This window comes from Tachysurus fulvidraco, chromosome 26 (assembly GCF_022655615.1).
Source record: "Tachysurus fulvidraco isolate hzauxx_2018 chromosome 26, HZAU_PFXX_2.0, whole genome shotgun sequence".
NCBI classification, from domain to species: Eukaryota; Metazoa; Chordata; class Actinopteri; order Siluriformes; family Bagridae; genus Tachysurus; species Tachysurus fulvidraco.
In genome coordinates this window covers 11261103-11285019 of record NC_062543.1, presented here as the reverse complement: position 1 = coordinate 11285019, position 23917 = coordinate 11261103, and the positions used below count along the sequence as shown (strand labels likewise).

The window sequence follows — 23917 nt, the reverse complement described above, 5'->3', positions numbered from 1 at the left end:
GGACAGGGCGCTGACAGCCGGGCACTGAAGTAAAACATACAGCCGTCTGCAGACAGCATAAGAGGAGACACTGTCTATGTAAAATCTAACTGTATTAAGATGATAAATGTGAATGATGAAAAATAAGTGAATTAATCTCACTGGTCTGATTAATTTAAAATACTGCATCATCTTGTCTATTAAGACCAACTGTAAACTAACTTCTTCCCTCTTTCTCTCTCTCTCTCTCTCTCGCTCTCTCTCTCCAGTGTTCATCATGGCATCCGGATTGCTGGTTTATCCCTTTGGCCTAAACTCCAGTTTGGTCAAGTCCTTCTGTGGAAACTCAGATATCTACAATTCTGGCGACTGCCAGATGGGGTGGGGTTACATGTTGGCCATCGTGGGAGTCATGCTCACCCTCTTTTTACCATTTTTTGCCAAGTACGCCCCAAAAGAGCAGCTCCTGCCCACTCCACTACCCACACTTTTATAAACCCCCTGCTATACTCATGGTATCTTTTCTGAGCTGTTAAGATCTGTATCGCCACATTCTTTTTCATGGTCTGCAATGATAATGTTGCCTCTTTGGAATAAGTGTGCCTGGAGGAGCCATTGTGTTCATTGTGTGATGTGCTACATTGTCTTCCTTCATCTGATAAGCTACTTCCTTTCATCTGCATCCCTTGTGGTGAAAACTGTTTTCTGAAACTTTTTTTGGAAATGCAAAATTCCCGGCAAGTTGCTTTTTTCCTTGTATCACTACAAACTTAAGCTTTTAATGAAATAAAATGCAATTTAATGCATCAACACTGAAATCTTTGGAAAGGCATGACCAAAACAGCAGACGAGACTATGCGAACGGTAAATCTAACATTCTAGTTCTACCTAATACACATCTGGATGCAAAGAATGCGAGAGGACACGGAGAACTTTTCTCCCACACATCAGGGATTATTCAGAACATCAAGAGGAAAGCAAGGAACTTAAAAATCTTTCATGCAACATCAAATAATATTCAACTAGCCAAGACAAATTACAAAGCAGAGTAGGAAAATTCTGTTCTTGGATCCAATTGCTATAAATGTTTTCTTCTTCACAATGGATCAGACTTTTGAGGAAATAAAATGGATTTATGATTCTGATGAAAATACGAAAGGGTTTGGAAAATCTGCCATATATTTATCCAGTAACAACCAACACTGTGGCTAACAGGATAGAAGAACAGAACAACCTTTCCTTAAAAAAAATGACACAAACTGGTGTTTTTATATATATTTGCTTTAGAGCCTCAACTTTGACAAGTCAGTGAAAGTCTAAACAACATTGAGAAAATAGTAAATGAGGCTCATCACCATTTAATTAAAATAGCAAACAAACGCACCGTCACCACTGAACTTGTGTTATAATGATCTGAAAACTAAAACCTGTGTGTCTCTGTTTGCCCTCTCCTCCTATCAGTTTTAATAGGAGTATTAAGGCCAAGTTATACTGTCTGTTTTGTGCTTGGACCTTTCACAAAATTGAATAGGATTGTACAAGATCAGGGGAAAGGCAAAGAAAAAATGTAATTACAAAGATATACTCATGGAAATAAAATAAACGAAACAAAATAAATGCAACACTGTATTGGTTCTACAGAAAGAATGGTCTTAAGTCTTAAGGAGGTCCCTTGCATAAAGCATTTAAAGTCATGAAAATGAAGATTAAGGACAAGATGGTGATTAGTGTAAATAAGACTAGGGTAAACAAGACTACTGTGTCTTGGCTGTTAATGTAAATTTTTAATACAAATTTAGCACTCTGGCAGGAAGGCACGCATCTGATTGAAAAATCGGAACTCCATCTTCTGACCCTTTGACATCAGGAAGCACCTATGGGATGCTGTGAATCACAACATTAGACACTAATCAGATACTGATGCAGGAAAAACTCACTATTACTTTGGCTCTCTAAACCAACTGAGACTCTGAAGTTATTAAAACACTGCAGTTGGCTGTCTCGATGGTCAAACTTCCCATCTTCCTGTTATTGTAATGTCTTTATTACTGTTATTTAGGCAGTGAAGCTTGAGATCTCAGTCCCATCAGTGTTGCATTTCTTTTTTCGACACAAAGATACTCCTCTAAATAAAAACAAAAAGACAACAAAACTTTTTCTGCCCTAACCAACGTGTGCCTTTTTTTAAAAACATGACTAAGAAGACTTCAATACCTTTGATCAGGTTACTTCTGCTGAAACTGTAGTTTTGTAAATGCTTCCTAGTTGTTGTTTTTTTTTTCCCTACCCGTGTTGTGCATTTCTGTGAATGTCTTGATTTGCTACAAATGCAACGGGGATTGTTTCAGTTGTAAATTGTCTAGGCAGTAACTCTAACATATTCACATGAAGCTGTACAAATAGATTTCCAAGGGGATAAAAAAGGACAAAATAAGGAGCATATAAATGGAAAAACGAATGGGAACGAATGAGGGATTAAAAGATAACAGCACTACTGTCATTTTATGTCAAGAGTTATTAGTCAGTGAATTATTACTCTCATTGAATTATTTAATTGACAAAAACAAGACCACAATAAGCAATACAGCACAAAATTGCTGAGATGCTCAACAACCTGACCTTTGCATTTCTTCTTGGTACCTATTTGTGTAATGTGTTTTCAGAATTGCTAAATGAATATATTCAGGTTTCAGCTAAGACTTTCTACTTTCCTTTTATTAACGTGAATAAGCATGCAATCACATTCTGGCTCCAAAAAAGCTGAACAAATTCCCAAACTGTGAGCAAGTGTATACTTTAAACGTTGGGTATTCTTTAAATAGCAGAACATGTAATAAGCATCACTAAGGATAAAGAGATGTATATGCTCTTGCATACGTTCCCAAAAACGCACTCAGATGACGCTGTTAATGTAATAATCTTCAGTAAAGTGATACCTTTCATCTGTAATTATGTGTGTGAGGTCTGAACTCTGATTCTGTAAATCAGTTGTATTTTAGTTTTCCATTGTGTGGTTTTGGCTGTAAATAATTATGTACGATGGTTGTTCAATGCTAAAAAATAAAAAAATAATAATAAAAAAAAAAGGTTGAAAAAAAAATTAAAAAAGATCAAAGGTTGATCCCCTTTTGGAAGATCTATTTTGAGATATTACCTCATAATTGTGTTTGTTTATCTCCTGACCCTTAACAAGACTTGCTGTTGTGTGTATTTCTCTTTGTAATAAAATGTTTCATTAATAAAGAAAATGCCTTTTTTTGTGTTCTGAACTGACTGAGTAATGAACTGATAGCAGAAAAATAAACAATGCACAGAAACAGGAAAAAAGCCACTGCTGAAATGGTCAAAATTGATTTATCAATTTACCCATGGACCATGAAAAAATATAGAAAATGTACATGTACAAAACATAGTTTTTTTACATTTATAGTTCATCTCTGAACTAAACTTAAGTGAAATTGAAACACACCTTTGAAACTATAAAACCTTCCTGCTCTGTCCATTCACATCACATTTCAGAAAGTGCCTGGACCTCGTTTCTCATCTCTGTGTCTGATGCCTTCACAACCTCTTGAGCATTTCTCTGCTCTGACAGGGAGGCGGCCCGCACTGACACGCAGGTGAAAACATTTTTCTGTCTGTCGTAATTCCCCACACAGCGATGCACCTGACCCCGGATCAGCCTCGGCAGCACCTGGTCCTTGAAATAATAAAGAAAAGAAAAAAATACATGTATATGTGTGTGTGTGTGTGTGTGTGTGTGTGTGTGTGTGTGTGTGTGTGTGTGTGTGTGTGTGTGTATATATATATATATATATATATATATATATATATATATATCTCACACCTCAGAAGTGTTGCTGTAATATCTGTTTTAATATCAACAGAGGAAAAAATCTTAAAAGCGTCCTTAAAAAAGTGCAGGCACAATGAAGGAAAACAGAACTGAAGCCATTAATGTGATCATGTAAATAATAACAGCGGCTCCTGAACCAGTCCTCTCAGACTCTCATTATTATGCATCTGATTTCTATTCTTTTACAGCATGATGAAATCATATAGATGCCTGTAGTAAAGTGGCTGTAGGTGTTCTGCTAGCTTAAACGTAATTAAGAAAGTCTACTCACGTTTTCATAGTACACACATGGCACTGTGTCTTTTCCATCCCTCATTAGGAAGTTCTTTGCACCAAATTTTCCGATTGTGACTGCTGAATCGAGAGTGGCTGGAACAAAATTGGCAAAATGATAAGAACGTTATAAATGAAAAAACATTTTGCCATGTTGCATTGCTGGACTGACAGGTGAGAATATGGTAGACTACTTACCAAAAATCTCAAACATCATAGGAACTTTGTCCTTGAACTGGCTCCAGTATTTCATTCCCTCTATAACAGCAGTGAGGATTCGCAGTGATCTCTTGGGTGGTGCTTTTTCCTCAAACACAGATTTCTATAAATGGGAAAAATATAACAGGAATGCCTTGAAACACCTGGTCAAATCGCATCTGATTTTTGCCTCGCTGTTTTCTTCGTTGGATTAGAGCCAAAATCTTGCAATAGAAACACTAAGAAAAACAGTACTAGTATATCTGGCATGGCTGTTACTTAACAATTAGTAGTAGGGATAATCAACTAATCACCTGAATCAATTTCCTGATTCCAGGCAATGAAAAGCCCAAAGCTTTTGTAATTGATTCCAGACATCAAAAATTATTCATTTTGTGCAAAAAAATGATGTCAAAACAAATTGAGCATTGAGAGTCGCAATTAGTGAGTGAGTCAGCCAGTAGATCATAATCAGTGAAGAAATAAATGTTTAGATTGTCTTAAATGGCTTAATTGATATTATTTTCAGATTTTTGTTAACTGTATGATATAAATAGCAAGCAAATAATGGTTTATCAGATTTCTTGCACTTACTAGTTAAATTTCTTCACTTTTATTTATAAATCAGCTTGGCTAGCATCATGTTACTCAGTGTTAATCTTGATTTGTTTAGTAATTACCTGCTGCTGTATACTGTGCTTGCTTCCTAAAGTACCAAATGTGTCCTCGACCCATGTTCCCCCTCTAGGTCCGCCAGATTTTATCTTCCACTGGGAACTCTGACTCCGCGCTGCAGGTCTCTGACTGCATGCTCCGAGACCTGAAGGTGAGAAGGAACCTCTGGATGGATTGATGTTTCTGCTAAATGACTGCTGCTGCTGCATGGGTTGCTTGGCAGTCAAAGTTTTATTCTGAATTTGAGGACTCCCACTCATAGATCCACTCTGATGGAAGCCTGGGGCTGTTGCCATGGAATCCTGCCTGCCTGGAGTTCTCTGTGGCCCTGTCTGGGACCTGGAAGTATATAAAAACTTGTAAAACTTACACAGTCCAACTTAATACATCATTAACCAACAGAAAAATTCAGTTGATATACCAAGCATAAGTGTTTTTCTGTGGGTGAGTTATAGGTGTGTATCCTCTTCCTGTTGCACCAGGTGAAGCAATGGGCCACACTTTGCTTTGTTGAGGTGGTGGGGTGGCTTGCTGGTTCCAGTGAGTCAGAGGTGCTCTGTCTGTTGATGGCTGACTGTTCCCAGTGTCTGTTAAAACAGCATGATGTTGTAAATGATCATACTTTTTGAAAATGATTTATTAAATACACAGACAATAAAGTTTTTGATCAGTGACAGTGTTCAGTCGTGCACAAACATACTAGATGGATGGATGGCTGAAGTGAAGCTCAGCATGTCTCTGTTCTCGTATCTGGAAAACACTTCACTCTCAGAGGGATTGGACGTCAGTGGCAATCTGCTCCGCTTCTTTTGGTTAAACAGTGGAACAGACAGACAGCCTGTACAAAAAAGTGTGCAATGTGAAAGCTGTCAACGTAATTTTAATGCTGCTGGGAAGATAACGGGAAATGAATCATCTTACAAAGTGCAACCTCTAAAAAGCAAATCTGTGGGTGGACATACAACTGGAATTTTTTACCATCTGCTGTGTTCATGAGTAAAGACTGACTGTACTCTTGTTTTTAGCTTTGTATACAAAAGATGGCCACCGTGTTTCCAATGGTCTTTACCTTCCTAAACAATTTTGGCAGTATAGGATGACACTGTGTCCCCAACCAAAAAACAAACTAACGTCTCAATTTGCAAACTATTCTAGATCGCTTTTGAGTTTTCCTATTACAGATAGTTTGTGAATTTTAAAACCTCTCCTTCTAACATGGTTTATACATCTGGGTTTTCTAGATAATCTGTAATTTTGAATGTATTATGAGGGTTTTTCAACTTGACATGCAGATCATGACAACCATCACAACAAAAAGTTTTAAAGAGAATAATAGCTTGTTGGTCTGGTTAACCTGGATGTCTGGTGTGCATGAACACAATGAACATAAGGCCTTGACTTGGAAACCAGATGAATAAGAGAACTTATTGGCTCTGAAGTGCCATCTAGTGGATGCCAGATGTACAAATATAGACACTGTAAAACTCAGGACACAGCTGGGAGCAAAGCTGTGTGTATTGTGAAATTAAAGTACATTTGCACTGTATACTTAAAAGTCATGAGAAATTGTCATATTTATGACTCAAGCTCACTTTCTTGTGATTCTGTACAAATCCACTAAGAATAACTTTTAGCTTGTTTAGTCTTAATTCTTTTTCTATACTTAGATGTGTTGCTTAAATTTTTTAATGCAGTAAAATTCATATCTTTCTTGCTAGGTCTAGAAGTGGTGAAGGTGTGGTGAATTTGGATTAAAAAATTCCCAATCGTTAAAAATACAAGACAACAAATGTATAAGCTGTTATTTTGGACAAACATTAGTTGTTTAGAAATTTGATGCAGCCTATTCAGGAACTGGAATAACACGGCAAAAAAATCGAGAACCGGAGGACATTACTTTTTGGAATGTGGTCAGATATGAAGTCCAGCGGTCAAATACTTCTGTACATAAGTGTTTATGGCATTCATTTATTCCTCTTCATCTTTGGGATAGAAAACTATCTTTAGAAACTACTTACACGAATGTGCAAAAAAAAAAAAAAAAAAAGATTATGGGAGAAGGTAGGCTTGCGCAACAGTGTATATGGGCCTCTGTAAGCTTCTGAATGTGAAAGAGTGTGTAAATAGTGCTTTCCTCCAGTGTGATACACTACTCTGTGATGCATCAGATGTGATTGGCTTCCTTCACCTATCTCGAGGAAGCATGTGTTGATTAGTTATATAGGGGAAAGCTGGCGGGTAGGAAGGATTGGTCAGACTTTCTGTGGAAGCTGGACTGGTCAGGACTGTCTGTAGAACCGTGCAGCATTGGTCAGAATTCCCTCATACGTGGAGAGGAAAAAATTTAAAAACAGCCCACCCTAGCACACCTAAACCTCCAGTGATCAGTTCAAAATCATATGTACACATAAAGAAACACTGATTCCTTGCTGGTTCATTACACATTTGCAACCAAAGCTCTTTGAAATGTTACTTTCATGTTGTAGGTGAAAGTGGGGATCAAGCTATCCCAACACACCTTGCAATGGCATGTCTAACACAATGTAAACAATCTGTGTGATGTTTTGTCTGATTTATGACTGTAACCTTATCGTCAAACTGAAGGCAGCAAATCTGATGATCAGAAAATTTTGGTTTTTTTTAAATTTATGGTCGTAGGTGATGTGCGCATGCGCAGATGTCCCTTGTATAACGTAAAAATTATGGAAGCCAATGTTCCTACTTTTAATACGTGGACGTATCAAAACAGTATTGTATTCATAACATAAAACAGGTAGTATATGCAAAGCCATTAAATATCTAACTAATGGTGATATAAAATGAATGTTGTACCATACCTGCCGTTGGTCTTGGTTGATTTTCGTTTCGCCTCATAACAGTAATGTGTGTGGTATGAAATGAAATGAAATGCAATAACCTGTAACACAAACACCAAATCAATGCTTTGATATTTAACAATTCAAGACATCAATGTTGATTACAAGCACGTAAACGAGACGCCAAATGACGTCAGCTAAGCTGCAAATTGGCTAGCTATGCTAGAGTTAGCTTAGCCAACAGTATCTTCCGGGAACCGTACATTTGCGCGGTCTGTTTGGTTAATTGGAATACTACATTTAGAATGCTCTACAAATGAGCAATAACATACCGTATATTTTTTAGGGATAATTTCCGTAGATACACGTAGAACCGTGACTAAACCGCGAAGAACCGTTTAACTGTTGTGGGGTAGCATCGGTGAGCTAGCCGCTTCGTCAGCGTGAAGAAAGTGCGCGAGGACAAGTGAATGCGCGGGAAACCAAGTATTATTATTCCTTTACCTCAGCACTAACATGGAGAAGTTTTACTCCTGTCTACTGGTACTCGGATTTGTGTAAAATGAGCCTAATCGACAAGGTTGCTATGTATTGTGAATTATTTAAACCTCAAATCCCAAGAAATGTATGTGAGAAAAAGATACACCCAAGTTAACAAACTTTTTCATTCATGCATCTATCCATCGACTCATCTTAAGTAGCCATTTTATACCAGTTTGGGTTCCAGTAGATCCAGAGCCTTTCCTGAGAATATTGGGTGTGAAGCAGGAAAACATTGTTTACCCATACATTCATACCAATTTTTCTTAGCCATTATACCTGCTGCCATGGTTTCAAGAGATGGGTAAAACCTTTAGAATCCAAAGGAAATGCTTGTGAACACAGAGAGATAGGCATTCTGAAATCAGGGCAGTTGTATCCACCCTGGGCATTAAAACACAGGTTTTTACCATTTGGTTGCCGAAGGTGTTAAAAATACAATCTCAGTTCTAAATAAGTCATCGAAATAAGTCAAAATAAATACTAGGGTAAAAGCGCACCTTCAAATTCTTCTCTGAACTGGAAAAATTAAAATATTACATATAATTCAGTATGAAAGTACTGTAAAAGCACAAGAATGAAAAAGTGGTGCATGTCAAATCACACCGATTTTAGTTACTCAAGTTAAATTAATGCCTTTTTCCAACAATGAATCAAATAATGTGAAAAAACATTTCCTATGAATAACTGACATTTATTCCAAATCTTTCAAATGATGGCTAGCATACAGATGAGACCGGACAAAGTTTTGTATTTTGTTCGCATTCTTTTGTGTCAGGTCTTACATAAGAACAATAATTCAAATCAAATTTAGTCTCTGCCAACATTGTGGGTCACCACTGGCCGGTCAATTCGATAAACATATTCTGCAGGTAGAAAGTATCCCAGGTATTCCACTGTGCTTGGTGTGGTGTCTATGTAGTAATGACCTCCTTCACCATGATGACTGAAGCCATGGGTATGTTCCACTCTCAGATCCAAACCCTGTTTAGATACAAATGTGCAATAGCTAAAGATAAGCGTGGTCACATACTTTATAATAATAACAATGATGCATCAATGCACCTTCTGACCAGTCAAATTCATGTACTCAAATCCCGTGTTGTGTTATTAGATACTCACTGGATCTTTGGACACCATTACAGACTGGCAGATGAGAGGAGCGCTGACTTCAAAATGTTTTAGCCAGTTGTTTACTTCTTCATTAGTATTTAGTGGGCATGAGGAAAACTCTCGTGGCTTCAATTAAAAAGATGGGTGCAAATAACTAATGGTGTATATTCAAACATTGTTTTGTTTAATTTAAAGCTAAATAACAGTTTAGAAAGAGATGGCCAAATGTAAGAAAATACATTTTGGATTTATTTACCATGATGTGGATCTTGGCCTTCCCTTTTTGGAGGATGAAAGTCCCACCAAGTGCAATGCTTTTATCACCATAGTGTTCCTCCATAGTCTTCCTCATACTGCTTACAAGACTGTCCTCTCCTGTCCTCCTGCTGACTCTGACCTCCATGACCTGTTAGCAAGCATATTTTCACTATTAGTTACTTATTTAAGTCTGTCACTTAGCCATAGTTATTTATTCATTCAGAAATCAAAGGTCAGTACTGCTTTGTGTGGTTAGCATCAACCACATTCAGCAGTTTGTCATCCTTACTCATGTACAAATATTCTCATTAGCTATATTACATAACAGGAATGTATTTGTTCTTCTTTAACATCTGGCTATTCCATCTGCTTCGAGGGCTTCCTTATGATGTGCAATATGGTAATCGTAAGAAGCCAGATGCCTTTTATTTGATTTAATACTCATGAAGTCACACAATGACACTTTAAAGTTGATTTTTCGTTGCTCAGGATGCCCCCAGGTCTACCCTATAGAAGCCAATGATAGCCTACTGATTCCAATTCTGGCTGCATTTAGTGCACATGTACACCATGCACTGCATCTAAAATGTTTTGTCTGGCCAAGATTTAGCACCTCCAGGGTGTCTGTATCAAGTGTTTAGCCCTGGGTTACTAGACAGATAAGACCTAATACAAGATGTGTGTGAGAAATTGCCCAATCTGTTTGTCTGGCTGTCTTTTGGTTGTTTGGGTTTCTGTTTATTTGATTTGTTTGGCCATTTGTTTGCTTCCTGGTATTTTTAGGTTGTTCAATTAGTTGGTTGATTGAGTGGTTCATCTTTAGTCACCACTTTAATCTGAAAGGTGAGAGATCCGTAGCCTATCCCAGAAGGACTTCCTAGGCTGAAATAAACCCTTTCACACAGACAGTAACCTGAGCTTATAATTAAACCATGAGCCCTTTTAGTGCTGAGACTGTCCACCTTCCTGCCTCACCACCATGTCATTCAAATTGTCCACCACAATTTTGTATCAATGCTCTAGATATTTTTTAAGTAAAAGGTGTCCGAATCCATCTCTCACCTTCCCAGACAGACCCTCACATGCATACAGGTTCGCTAGAAGACCAAAATCACAGTCGCAGAATCTGTCGCTGTATTTCTCCTGCAGGCATTTCCCATCTGCTGGGTTGACAGAGGCGAAATAGCTGCCATTGACAGCAGGTTTGCCTTCATGCTCCGTCAACACCAGAGGCATCAGCTTTGAAACATTGCATTGAAATAAAAAGAGAGATATAGTCATGCCAGAAATTGTTGTAAATTCTACCTTGCATTATTCTACACAACACTGAGTGATTATGTTAATTTCTATTACCTCTGCATTCATTCCAACAGTCTTTGATGACACAGCACCAGCACCAAGAACAAATGCGCCAGGAAGCTCCAACTCCTTGGCAATGGTGTTCATGTTATACACCTTGTATAAGAAAAACAATTTGTGATTATTTATTAACCAAGTTATGAAATGAAATGCAAACAGACCATTAGATCCCTATTCTACTAACCTTGTCCACTTGAACCAGTGGGACCAAGTATGGGACACCACCTACATCTGTAATGCGAGGATTACCACATAGTCCTATTGAAGGAGAACAATAAGGAGAAACTCAGAGGCATTCAGTAAAAAATCTTTAAAGAAATTCTAAATAAAAATAAAATAACCAGGTTTAAATCCCTAATGACTAGTAAGAACTGAAATATGGATCTAGGTAGACCTTGCTGAATTTTGCTCTGAGATGGACTGGAGTCCCATCCAGGATATATATCCCTGCCTTACTTGTAGAATTCCATGTCATGTGTTCAACAGGAAATTGCATGATAGGAATTTCCTAAAGATCACATGTAAATTAAATTCTGCCAGTGTTTTCTTTTTTTTATCAATCCCGCTGTGATCATGACTAGCCAGTTACTCTCAGAACTTAACTTGCAGGACATCTGTTTGTCTAACAGATTGAATTCATACCTTTGACAGGAAAGTTGAAGGGATCCTGTGTGAGATCTGGACACTCACTCACACACACTTTAACATCTTCAAAGTTCTTCTTCAGTCCTTTTTCCAGCACTATTGTAAATCAACGCTCATGAATTGTCAGTAAATCAGAGTCTCTAATATCTCAACATCATTATCTCAGCAGGTTCATGAGACAAACAGAAACATCACTTTGAACTTTGATCTACAACAAAGCAAATGTTGACAAGCAGCTCAAAGAAGAATGATCGAGTATTTATTTCTGTATTGGTGTAAATACAAACAAAATCTCTCACCTTGACATAATTCCTCGAGATTAGGGACGTATAACTGGATCTTTTCAGTTTTAGTGCATGCCATGCTGAAGTGGAGACAAAATACAGACACACACCAAGTCACATGAACAAGCGAGAAAGCTGGACTTGTGCCGCGTTCACTGAACACAAACATACAATATGGTTTTCTCATGCTGTGTAAGTTAGTTATTGTAATTGTTATAAATTATACTTTAATATTCCGTTTCCCTTAATAACATCAGCTCTGCCATTTAATCACGTAAAAAAAAGTTTTTTTTTACTTTGTTCATAAACCAGGTTATATACCAAGTTAGTCAATGAGATGCAACCTAATATAGATCAATGTATATTGAAGAAGAGGTTCACTTTCAAGCATTTGTACAGAAAAATGTGTTGTTTTTGACACAGATTTATCAGATACAAATAAATTTGTTAACAATGTTTTAATTACATTGCTGAATTGCAATCATCATGTAAAGATTTAAAAGCATGGAACATAGCCTAGATAATCTAAAAAAACCTGATACAATAAAAAATTTTAAACTTGCATTATTATTATTATTATTATTATTATTATTATTATTATTACTTTTGTTGTTGCTGAGAAATATTATTAAATAATTTAAAAAACTTTGCAACCTTACAAACAATAATCATGAATACCTGACATTCATATTTTCATTTTTTAACATCAACAACAACAACAATAATAATAATAATAATAATAATAATAATAATAATAATAATAATAATAATAATAATAATAATAGAGATTCTAAGATCTAAGGATGAATAAATATTCTGAACTTTTTTTCTGCCTAGAGCTCTTGAATGTAGCCTCATTTACAATCGTCGTCGTCGTCAGTTCTTCGCGCTCGATCATTGGTCCGTCAGAACGCAGCGCTTCCTGAAGTCGCCACGCCCCCTTGTACTTTCGGCTTCCTGTTATGCTCAATCGTGTTAAACCCACGTGTGTGCGCGTGTTTAAAAACATTAATTTTGCGCGATAAACGTTTATAACGCGCGTAAGGAGCTCTAAGTTAGCAGAGTTGCTTCCACAAGAAAGGAAATGTCGAAGAGGAGTAACATTTAGCCTGAGTGTGAGTAAGGCAGTAAATAACGAGTTATGGAGGATATTTCTCAGGCTTCTGTTCAGAGCGACTCTTCGAGAGATGCTTTGTTAGAAACCCCTGCGTCTGACAGGTAAATCATTCTGCTTGATAAGAATATGAGAACAAAATATTTCTACATCATCCTTGCAAATCCTGTCCTGCACGTTGCTTACACTCATCGGCCATTTGAGTGAACAAATGTTCGAGCCGATACTAAAGAATCGATTCACTTTATTGAGTGAGTCGACAATAAAATATGCGAATATGGATAGTATTTCTAAGTAATGTTGAAGTGCAGGATAGGAATTGTTATGGACATGTATTCTTAATATGTAAGTCTCGAGTTATTAATTAAGTGACTTAAATTAATTGACTTTATTCAATTCAAAAATCAGTGCTACTTTATTTATTAAATTAATTAATTTATTAGACTTTTAGTTTTTCCTCCATAGGCATTTTGGTGTAAAAAGGCATGGTATGTGAGATGTTATTGCATATGAGATCAGCACAGGGGGATGCAAACTTTTACACCTTTATCCATAGCGACCCTCATTATATAATTTTTATACAGCTGAGAAATTGAGGGTTAAGGGCTTTGCTCAGGGGCCCAACAGTGGCAGCTTAGTGGACCTGGGATTGGACTCACAGCCTTCCGATTTGTAGTCCAATACCTTAACCACTAGGCTACCACATGCCCATTCTCTTCATCTTATCTCTCTCTTTTTTTCCCCCACAGTGACTCTGGCGACAGCTTGTTTGTGACCCAGTCTGTGACTTCAGCATTGAGGAACGTTAAAAGACACCGTCCATCTAATACCCAGGCTTGTCCCTTTAGGCAGGAGTCAGAGGATAAGCAGGAGACGGTGCAGCATGAAAAAAATGGGACAAGGAGTGACTCTGATAGTGAGGCTAGTTATGCTGACTTGCATCAGGGAAAACCGGCAATGATAAAAAGCACTAGACGTCATCGTCGCCCAAGGAGTAGGAGAGTGGCTCCAAAGAGGATGGCGTTACCTTTCCTGAAGTCTGATTCCGGAAAGCTTTGTGTCCGTGGAAACCAAACTATAGTGGTAAGGATGTGCAAATGTCAAAAACCTGTGAATATGTAAGTATTTCTATACTACTATGAAAGTAGTATAGAAACGATCGTTTTAGAACTCTGCATGCCATATTTCATATTATTTGGCAATTGTCTAGGTACTAAATTTTAAGATGGAAAAAGACCGTAATGAACAGATTCCTTGTGTTGTTTTTTTTCATTTAGTTTGTGTTCAGGAAAGTAATACATGACGATGCTTATCCCTAGCTATTTCAAAACACTGAAAAAAAACACATTGGTTAAATATGCAAATGTATCAAGCACACTATGTAAGATGATGTAATTATACTATGTAATTTTGTTTAAAGTCACTTGTAAGTAATTGCACAGCTTTACAGTGGATGTGCAACTAAGCTTTTAATTATTAGCAGTTGAATAACGCAGTACACTCCCTAAATGTTTGAGCTAAAAATATCAAGTATTGGATCCTATACACATTTTATGGAGGGTGCCAATAATTTTGAAGAGCCCTGTGTGATGCAGATTTGGAGGTTATTTTTATCTGTATCTTACTTTAGAAGAAGTAACCACTGCACTACTGTCCTAAACCATGGTACAGTATTCATATCATTTTAAATAAATAAAATTGATAATTTATTGTTTTGTAAATAATAGGACTCTTTACATATTTATCTCTTTAGCTATCAGCTGAATGTTAAAGGAATGGTAATATTTTAAATGTACGTACTTTCTCAAGATTCCTAGACATACTAGAATATTGAAATTTTTGGAAGCATTAAAGGTAATTTACAGTTCTTTCCAGCTATGATTTATTAAAAAGTCATGATTTTGTTTTTCTCTTTTTATCAGAATTCAGAGCTCGGTGGGTTCTTTAAATGTATATTGAAGCTGAACAATGGATGCAAGGAGAACAGAAGAGAACTGAGTCCATCAATTTTGCCTTCTGAGTGAGTTTAAAGTTGTATAACACATCGTAAATACAATGTGGCTTTTACATTCATTTCTGTTGAATTATATTTTGATCATTGGGCTGTGATCTTGTAATGATGCGATGTGGACTTACTGTGAACACACTCAAGTTAATTTTTTTATGTAACTATGATTCCGGTACACTTAATACACTAATAATTGACATGTTCATCTAATAAACCGTTTATAGTTACAGTAAAGTTGCTGATATTCCTCAGCAACTTATTTTTAATCGTTAATAATACAAAAAATATACATCTTTTCCTGTTTTAGCACACATTCTCGTCTTGTGAAACTGTGCTTATTTTTACTTAGTCCTTAGTTCTGTGCTGTTTTGTGTAGCAGCCTGGTCCCGGAGGGATGTTGTTTCATTTCACTACATACAGTACTGCACTAGCTATGTATGTACGAAATGACAATAAAAGCTTAAGAGACTGGGAACTCCTGGGACTTTCCTGTGGTGGAAAACTGACTGGGTTACTACTTCCATAAATTAATGGCTAAACAAATAAACATCAAACAGAACATTCACTCCATTTCAAATATATAATATAAATCAAGTTATGACTTCCAGATTCCTGGATGACACATTTTCACATTATTATTTTATCAGCAGTTAAATTTTTCAATGATGTGTAGCATCCAGGATACAAGTGTTTTGTGTAAGCTTAAAGTATTTTAAATTTTATTTACGTTTTATTACATTTTAGGACAAGGGCTTTATTATAAAGCTGCCATTTTAATTACAGCCGAAACAACATTTAGAAATGGAAGAAGAAATCGATCCAAATCATAATTGAGATCTCAGTAACACTCTGGTAGAAATAATAATAACATAGAATCATTATCATAGAACATATGATTAGGAGCACATTAATACATTGTATGTATCTCTCTTTGATTTGTTTGTCCTTTATGAACATTTGTTTTTATTTATTTATTTGTTTGTTCATTTATTTATTTATTTTGTTGCAGAGTGGAGCAAAACCATGAGGACAACGATGATGATGATGATGATGATGATGAGGACATCAGAAAAGTGGTATAGTTTTACACTTACTGTATATTACTGATAAGGATAGAGGCTAGTTCAGGCAAAGTGCTACCAGGATGGTGTGCCAATTAAAACAGAGAAGCTCCAAATAATCCAGTTTCTTAACATTTTATTATCAGGCAATCATGAGACCAGAGTTGTATGGTATCTAAATCAAACAAAACAACATTTTTAGAATTTTAAACACATAAATCAATCAATCACAAAATTGCAAATACGAAGCAAACAATAATACTAAGCATTACATAACTTAAATATATTTAAAGAAATACAGAAATTAATATAACATAAACTTACAAGTTCACAGCACTCATCAACTCTGAATCTCCCCATGAGCTGTTGGATGCCACACTGAACAAAGAGCCACTAATTAACAATTTAACGCAGCTGTGGAGACAAAGCTCCTCTCACCCTACTACAAGGAATTCTCAACACTTACGATGTTTAAATTATTTAATGTATTCTGCAGTGCAGTAAGAAAAATGAGAATCAAAATATAGCTTTGGATTGATTAACAGCTGTCACTGGCACTACTTCAGGCCCTGCCCCCTTTCCCAGCAGTTGTGCATTAGGCAAGAATCTATTTGAACACTATTTTAAAGTCGACTTTTCAGGTATTTTCAGATACTGATTTACTCTTTTCTATTTGTTCTTTTGTTTGATCTGAATCTATCAAACAGAAGGTACCTTTTTTTATTCACTATTTGCTAGTCAGTTTGTCTTATTTTGTTTCAGAATCCAGATTTCTTTATTTATGGTGGACATAAAAGAATTCGACAAACATGGCAACCTTTCCTGAAATGGAAAACGATACAGGACCCAAGAAAGTGCACCAAGAAGAGCAAAAAATGTCAAGAAGAGTGGGAGAAATCGTATCAAACCAGGCAAGTAGCAGAAGACCCGATGGAGCCTCAAGATGACACGGATGTACGTAATGAGAACAGTTTATTTAATATAGAGGAGTCTCAGTCCTGGAGAATGGGTGAAGGAAGCAGTAAATTCCCTGCTAGTCCTTCTCTCTCTCCATGTTCGACCCCTTCTTGTCTTTCCCCTGAAAAATCTCTTTTTGTTCAAAATTTATTCATGGATCGTATGGAGAAACACACTGAGAATTCACAACAAGTTTTGGTGACATGCTCACAATCACAATCCGTCGACCGGCATCAAGCTGAGAAAATTGATAAAACTTTTGAGAAAAGGATGGAACCAATTGATGAAATGGCCGTTGAGGAGACACGGTGGCCATGTTCAGCAGACAAAGTTTCTGTCTTACTTGGAAAACGTCTTGTACTCTGCTTGAAAAAGATCTCAACCTATGATCTCCAAGGACAAAGCAAGGATATCTGTCAAAGTGTACATCATGATACAGTGGATAACGAAGACTTGGTTAGTGCTAGTGGAGGTTTCATCAGCTCACAGGATCTTTTTCAAGAACCAAATAATCAAGCAAGTCCTTTAAAAGAGACTGATGTTGAGAATGCTAATGAAAAAATGAAAAACTGCGTATTGCTACATGATGACACAGATTCACTAATGAAGAACAAGAGATGTTCATCGACCTTAGCAGATGTGGAAGGTGACACTGTTAAATATTCCAAATCTCTCTCAACAACAGATGGAGATTTAGACCAAGCAAGGATGGAACCAATTGATGAAATGGCAGTTGAGGAGACACGGTGGCCATGTTCAGCAGACAAAGTTTCTGTCTTACTTGGAAAACGTCTTGTACTCTGCTTGGAAAAGATCTCATCCTATGATCTCCAAGGACAAAGCAAGGATATCTGTCAAGGTGTACATCATGATACAGTGGATAACGAAGACTTTGTTAGTGCTAGTGGAGGTTTCATCAGCTCACAGGATCTTTTTCAAGAACCAAATAATCAAGCAAGTCCTTTAAAAGAGACTGATGTTGAGAATGCTAATGAAAAAATGAAAAACTGTGTATTGCTACATGATGACACAGATTCACTATTGAAGAACAAGAGATGTTCATCGATCTTAGCAGATGTGGAAGGTGACAATGTTAAATATTCCAAATCTCTCTCAACAACAGATGGAGATTTAGACCAAGCAAGAAAAGAAAATAACAAAAAGACATCAGATAATAGTGTGGAACATGTGTATCCATCAATGCCATTAAAAGATTACACAACAGGATCCAGAGGAAGTAATTACTCAAGTCCCAGTAAGGACTTACTCATGGTCAGACAGAAAGAGAAGACCGAGAGCCCACTGTTTAAATATGGTGGGATCAAATTTCTGAAAAGGAAGAAAGGTAAGGTCCCTGAGATCTCTCATAACCTCTCACAAGTTGATCCAGGTCAGAATGAAGATCATGTACCTCACTTTAATGATGATGTCAAGCAGAAAAAAAGAAAAAAGGTAAAAAATGTTGGGTTATTAGAGGAACCAGTCAACACCTTGCCAGAAATCAGTGTTTCTACAGAGTCATGTCTATCAGTTCAGGACTCTTCAGTAGTTTGTGCTTCAGTTTCTGAAAATAAACCAAAGAGAAAGAAAGACAAATATGTTGGACTGTTAGAGGAACCAGTTGTTACCCCACAAGAAATCAGTGTTTCTGCAGACCCTGGTCTATCAGTTCAGTACTCTTCAGTGGTTTGTGCTTCAGTTTCTGGAAGTAAACCAAAGAAAAAGAGAAAGAAAGACAAAAATGTTGGACTCTTGGAGGAACCAGTTGTTACCCCACAAGAAATCAGTGTTTCTGCAGACTTTGGTCTATCAGATCAGGACTCTTCAGTAGTTTGTGCTTCAGTTTCCGGAAGTAAACCAAAGAAAAAGAGAAAGAAAGACAAAAATGTTGGACTGTTAGAGGAACCAGTTGTTACCCCACAAGAAATCAGTGTTTCTGCAGACTTTGGTCTATCAGATCAGGACTCTTCAGTGGTTTGTGCTTCAGTTTCCGGAAGTAAACCAAAGAAAAAGAGAAAGAAAGACAAAAATGTTGGACTGTCAGAGGAACCAGTTGGTACCCTACACGAAATCAGTGTTTCTGCAGACCCTGGTCTATCAGATCAGGACTCTTCAGTAGTTTGTGCTTCAGTTTCCGGAAGTAAACCAAAGAAAAAGAGAAAGAAAGACAAAAATGTTGGACTGTTAGAGGAACCAGTTGTTACCCCACAAGAAATCAGTGTTTCTGCAGACTTTGGTCTATCAGATCAGGACTCTTCAGTGGTTTGTGCTTCAGTTTCCGGAAGTAAACCAAAGAAAAAGAGAAAGAAAGACAAAAATGTTGGACTGTCAGAGGAACCAGTTGGTACCCTACACGAAATCAGTGTTTCTGCAGACCCTGGTCTATCAGTTCAGGACTCTTCAGTGGTTTGTGCTTCAGTTTCCGGAAGTAAACCAAAGAGAAGGAAAGACAAAAATGTTGGACTGTCAGAGGAAGCAGTTGGTACCCTACACGAAATCAGTGTTTCTGCTAACTTTGGTCTATCAGATCAGGACTCTTCAGTAATTTGTGCTTCAGTTTCCGGAAGTAAACCAAAGAAAAAGAGAAAGAAAGGCAAAAATGTTGGACTCTTAGAGGAACCAGTTGTTACCCCACAAGAAATCAGTGTTTCTGCAGACTTTGGTCTATCAGATCAGGACTCTTCAGTAATTTGTGCTTCAGTTTCCGGAAGTAAACCAAAGAAAAAGAGAAAGAAAGACAAAAATGTTGGACTGTTAGAGGAACCAGTTGGTACCCTACACGAAATCAGTGTTTCTGCAGACCCTGGTCTATCAGTTCAGGACTCTTCAGTGGTTTGTGCTTCAGTTTCCGGAAGTAAACCAAAGAGAAAGAAAGACAAAAATGTTGGACTGTCAGAGGAACCAGTTGGTACCCTACACGAAATCAGTGTTTCTGCAGACCCTGGTCTATCAGATCAGGACTCTTCAGTAATCTGTGCTTCAGTTTCCGGAAGTAAACCAAAGAAAAAGAGAAAGAAAGACAAAAATGTTGGACTCTTAGAGGAACCAGTTGTTACCCCACAAGAAATCAGTGTTTCTGCAGACTTTGGTCTATCAGATCAGGACTCTTCAGGAGTTTGTGCTTCAGTTTCCGGAAGTAAACTAAAGAAAAAGAGAAAGAAAGACAAATATGTTGGACTGTTAGAGGAACCAGTTGGTACCCTACACCAAATCAATGTTTCTGCAGACTTTGGTCTGTCAGTTCATGATTCTTCCGTGGTTTGTGCTTCAATTCCCTGTCAAGGTTCTGCTTATTTGGTGTCCATTGCTAAGGAAACTGAGCTACTGACTGGAAATGATCTTTTTATACCTGAGGTTAACCAACTGGACATTGGTGCACAAGCTCATAAAGATCATGTTCAGCATGAGAGTCATGAACCACCAAGGAAAAAGAAAAAGAAGACAAAGAAAAGGGATACAAGTCCTGTGATATCTGAGGAGATGGTTGCTCCCAAGTCTAGTAAAGAGTCTCATTTGAACCATTGTACCAAAACTGTCAAGAAAAAGAAACAAAAGTTTATATATGATGTCGGTGAAAGTCAAGTAGCAGAGATGTTTTCGGACAGTCAAAATATTGGTGAACCGTTTAAAAAAATTCTTAAAATACCAGCAGGTATAGAAATCCAACCAGCAAATAACATAGATTTGATGACAGATGAGACTGTTACTCCAAAAAAGAAGAGAAGGAAGCGGCAAGATGTTGTCAGGGAAGAAAATGTGGATGTTGAGGCATCGTTTGTAGAGACCACAGAACAAGTGCAGACCTTGGATACTTTTCAAGATTCTGTGCAACAAGCAGCTGAGGTAGTTCAGGTAAAAAAGCAAAAGAAGAAAAAGGACAGAACTGTAACATGCCATGAAGAGGAGGTGTTTAAAAATTCAACTGTGTCTATCGGACTTGGAGACACAACAACATCCAAAACACCAAACAACAACCCTGAGACTGGAGGGATTGACAAAGAGGAAGGTCTTGGTGAATCTGAACCAGTTAAGAAAAAGAAGAAGAAAAGAAAATAGTTGGACAGTGATGGACCTTGCTTGGTTTCTCATGCCTTGGAATATTTGAATAACTCCAGTTGGCTCAATAACGAACAGACAAAAGTGGTAAAAGGAGCTTCAAAAAGTGGACAGAAACTTTATAAAGAACATCCTGCACCATGTTTGAAAATCCAGTTAACAAATGACAAGAATAAGAAAAAGAAAAGTCAGAGGACCAAAGGTGATGACTCTGAAAGTACTCAACAAGTTCTGCTATCAGACGATTCCATACAGCTAAATGGTAAAAAGAAAAAGAAAAAAGTGGGATAGAAACAGACACCGATGTTTGAATATGACGTTTATAAGGAAGGTGTTTTTTTTTTTTTTTACAAAACAGAAGTAACATATAGATAACTAACGTAAAGATAAGAACCAACTTTTTATTCATTAATGGCTGCAAATAATTTGCCTTTCCCCACCATAATACTTTGCCAATATTTATGTTTAAATATTATCCTGAAGAGAAGTGTCTCCCTCATCTGGTACATAACGTGTATATACATACATGCATGTTTTTTTTCCCCCTCCAAGTTAATTGCTGTTTATTTCTGAACACTGGATCAACACTGAAGTTTCATATCATTTATTTTAATGTTTTGTTTTTATTGTTTTTCCTGGGTAAAAATTTTAACTTAGAATTGAAGAATAAAGGCTTATTTAAAATTTGAGGCAACTACTAGGATTTAATGCCGTAATTAGGTTTAACTAAGTATATGTTAAATGGTTACTGCAAATTCTAACCTACAACTAGAAAGCATTTAGGCCACAAGATTAATGAAGTAATGTTGGGGAAATTATGACTGGCCGCTTATACTCCTGTGTGATCGTGCATGCTCAATTGGGGATGACAAAGGACAAGCAGTATGATTTGTTAGGTGACTGGCAACAAAACCTTGAAGGATTCATTGTGCTGGATGTGTGCAAGGCTTCTGGAAAATAGGTGTTCTTTCTTATCACAAGGACCTGAGTTAAGCTTGTGTTGTCTAAACACATAAAATGTGGACATGTGTATAAAAATTAAGTATGTGATGACTGAGACCATTTTGAAGCTTTTGTTTTTAGCATTCAACTGTTCATTATTTATTGAATGCTGTAAACTATGCTTGAGCTCATGTAAATGTCGTATCAATTTTTTTTCTTTCAGTATTTCCTAACTTCTTTTTACTTTTAAAAACAATTCTCTGCTTTGGTGGTGTTTTTTAGAGATCAGATTGCAGTGCTTTCGGGGGAAATTCTGCTGCTGAAATCTCTAGTCACTTGACACCTCCATGTAGTCATCTAGCAAAGTTCACTTGTTCTAATACTGGAACAGCTTTTAAAATAGTAGTAATGGAGCTTCCCAGCAGGAAATAGAGAAATAAAATAGAAATGTGTGTGTTAAATAATGGAGCAACTGAAATTCTTTTTATGTTGGCGTTTATTTGGACATTAATAATGGACATAGACATTAATAAATAAATCAAGATTAAACTGCAGTTTAAAGTGGCAAAGATTTTATAACATCTACAGTATATATAGTATTACAAGTCTGTGCTTACAGCTAAGCTTGGGGCACTCTATGGGACTTTTAAGGTATGCGACATACACATAGCCTCCCACTGGTTTGTTTTCTGAATTTTGATACAGGACGTACAAAAATATTACTAATAGATACTGTATTCATCCCTGTGGGAAATTCACATTTACATCATAACTACCAATATTTCTATGTATCATCTGAACTATTATGAAAGGGGAAGTGGTATTGAAAAGAAATTACATTAAAATGTGAATTATAACCAGTCTATAAATTTAACATTAAAAATTAAATTGCATAGTAAGTCGTTATTTGTTTAATCTTAACTTTTTTCAAATCCTGGAGGCAATATTTCAGTGATCTTCCATGTACTTGGTGACTTTTCTTTGTTGTACGATCGGATCTCCGTGGACTTAATTATATCATCGTCACCTCTAATAGCTTAAACTTTCATGGGACCAGGACCTTCTGCAACCTGTTGACAGGAATCCCTGGTGGTGGGTGGCTAGTGAGTTTCTCATTCTTAGCTCACTTAGCATGATGCAATAGATTTAATAGATTGGAAATTTTGAGAATCTGTTTGTTCTTACATCTTCCTCTTTTGCAACACACAGGTTAAACCTGCTGGACTTAAATAAAAGTAACACATTTTTCACTCATGCAACTGTAATGTGCTTTATGTATATCTATATTTTTATTTATTTATATTTATAGACATAGCATTAATAAGGGTGTATTCAGTTACATAGGGACTCGTTAAATTTTTTAACTTAGTTGTCGTTAACAAAAACATTCAACATGAGACATAATTATATATATTCTTAAGCTGTATAGCTTTTTGTAATAGACTGAAAACCATTTTAATCTAACATTTAGGTTTTGATCATATTGTATAACTAAAAGTAACATTAACATGTTTTATAAAATATATTTTAAATTTAATTCTAAACATTTGTAATTTAACTGTGGGAGGCCTCAAGCATCCTTTAAGCTGAAACATCTAGAAAATGTTTCAATACTAAAAATATGTAAATAATTTAAACTTTGTGCTGGTTGTGTTACCTTATGTACATATTTTATGCATTATAAATATGCAAAAATAGATTTATCATTGAGTCAAGACAGTTTTATCTTACGGTGCGTGCAATGTGCCTGCCAAAGATTCTGATGGTCAGCTTCCTGTGTGAT

General features: G+C 36.6%; 4 protein-coding genes across 5 annotated transcripts in view; 2 read left to right on the top strand and 2 right to left on the bottom strand.

Moving 5' to 3' along the window:
* LOC113663401 (transmembrane protein 211) overlaps positions 1 to 3080 on the top strand; it is a 102184-nt gene extending 99104 nt beyond the window's left edge. The window contains exon 3 of the mRNA XM_027178690.2: positions 249 to 3080. Within this exon, the coding sequence (XP_027034491.1) occupies positions 249 to 475 (227 nt within the window). The 3' untranslated portion in view covers positions 476 to 3080. The remainder of the gene's footprint in view (positions 1 to 248) is intronic.
* LOC113663399 (spermatogenesis-associated protein 22) lies at positions 910 to 8513 on the bottom strand. Its single transcript, XM_027178688.2, has 9 exons — positions 8130 to 8513; positions 7819 to 7898; positions 5682 to 5819; positions 5403 to 5568; positions 4987 to 5320; positions 4307 to 4430; positions 4107 to 4204; positions 3449 to 3679; positions 910 to 1863 (listed from the first exon to the last, which is right to left on the bottom strand). Exons 2-8 carry the CDS (start codon positions 7853 to 7855, stop codon positions 3488 to 3490), a joined length of 1089 nt encoding a protein of 362 aa, XP_027034489.1. The 5' UTR covers positions 7856 to 7898; positions 8130 to 8513; the 3' UTR covers positions 910 to 1863; positions 3449 to 3487.
* Positions 8514 to 9015: 502 nt separating this feature from the next.
* Positions 9016 to 12909, bottom strand: c26h11orf54 (chromosome 26 C11orf54 homolog). 2 transcript variants are annotated; one of them, XM_047808960.1, is made up of 9 exons: positions 12830 to 12909; positions 12012 to 12076; positions 11710 to 11808; positions 11252 to 11325; positions 11062 to 11163; positions 10771 to 10947; positions 9707 to 9856; positions 9460 to 9576; positions 9016 to 9321 (listed from the first exon to the last, which is right to left on the bottom strand). In XM_047808960.1, exons 1-9 carry the CDS (start codon positions 12892 to 12894, stop codon positions 9148 to 9150), a joined length of 1023 nt encoding a protein of 340 aa, XP_047664916.1. In that variant the 5' UTR covers positions 12895 to 12909; the 3' UTR covers positions 9016 to 9147. The 2 variants fall into 2 exon arrangements, with proteins under 2 accessions (XP_047664916.1, XP_027034490.2); XM_027178689.2 differs by lacking the exon at positions 12830 to 12909 and having other exon boundaries at positions 12012 to 12167.
* Positions 12910 to 12922: 13 nt separating this feature from the next.
* Positions 12923 to 23388, top strand: pho (phoenix). Its single transcript, XM_027178585.2, has 5 exons — positions 12923 to 13214; positions 13860 to 14193; positions 15033 to 15130; positions 16128 to 16194; positions 16942 to 23388. Exons 1-5 carry the CDS (start codon positions 13138 to 13140, stop codon positions 21190 to 21192), a joined length of 4827 nt encoding a protein of 1608 aa, XP_027034386.2. The 5' UTR covers positions 12923 to 13137; the 3' UTR covers positions 21193 to 23388.
* The last annotated feature ends 529 nt before the right edge of the window (positions 23389 to 23917 follow it).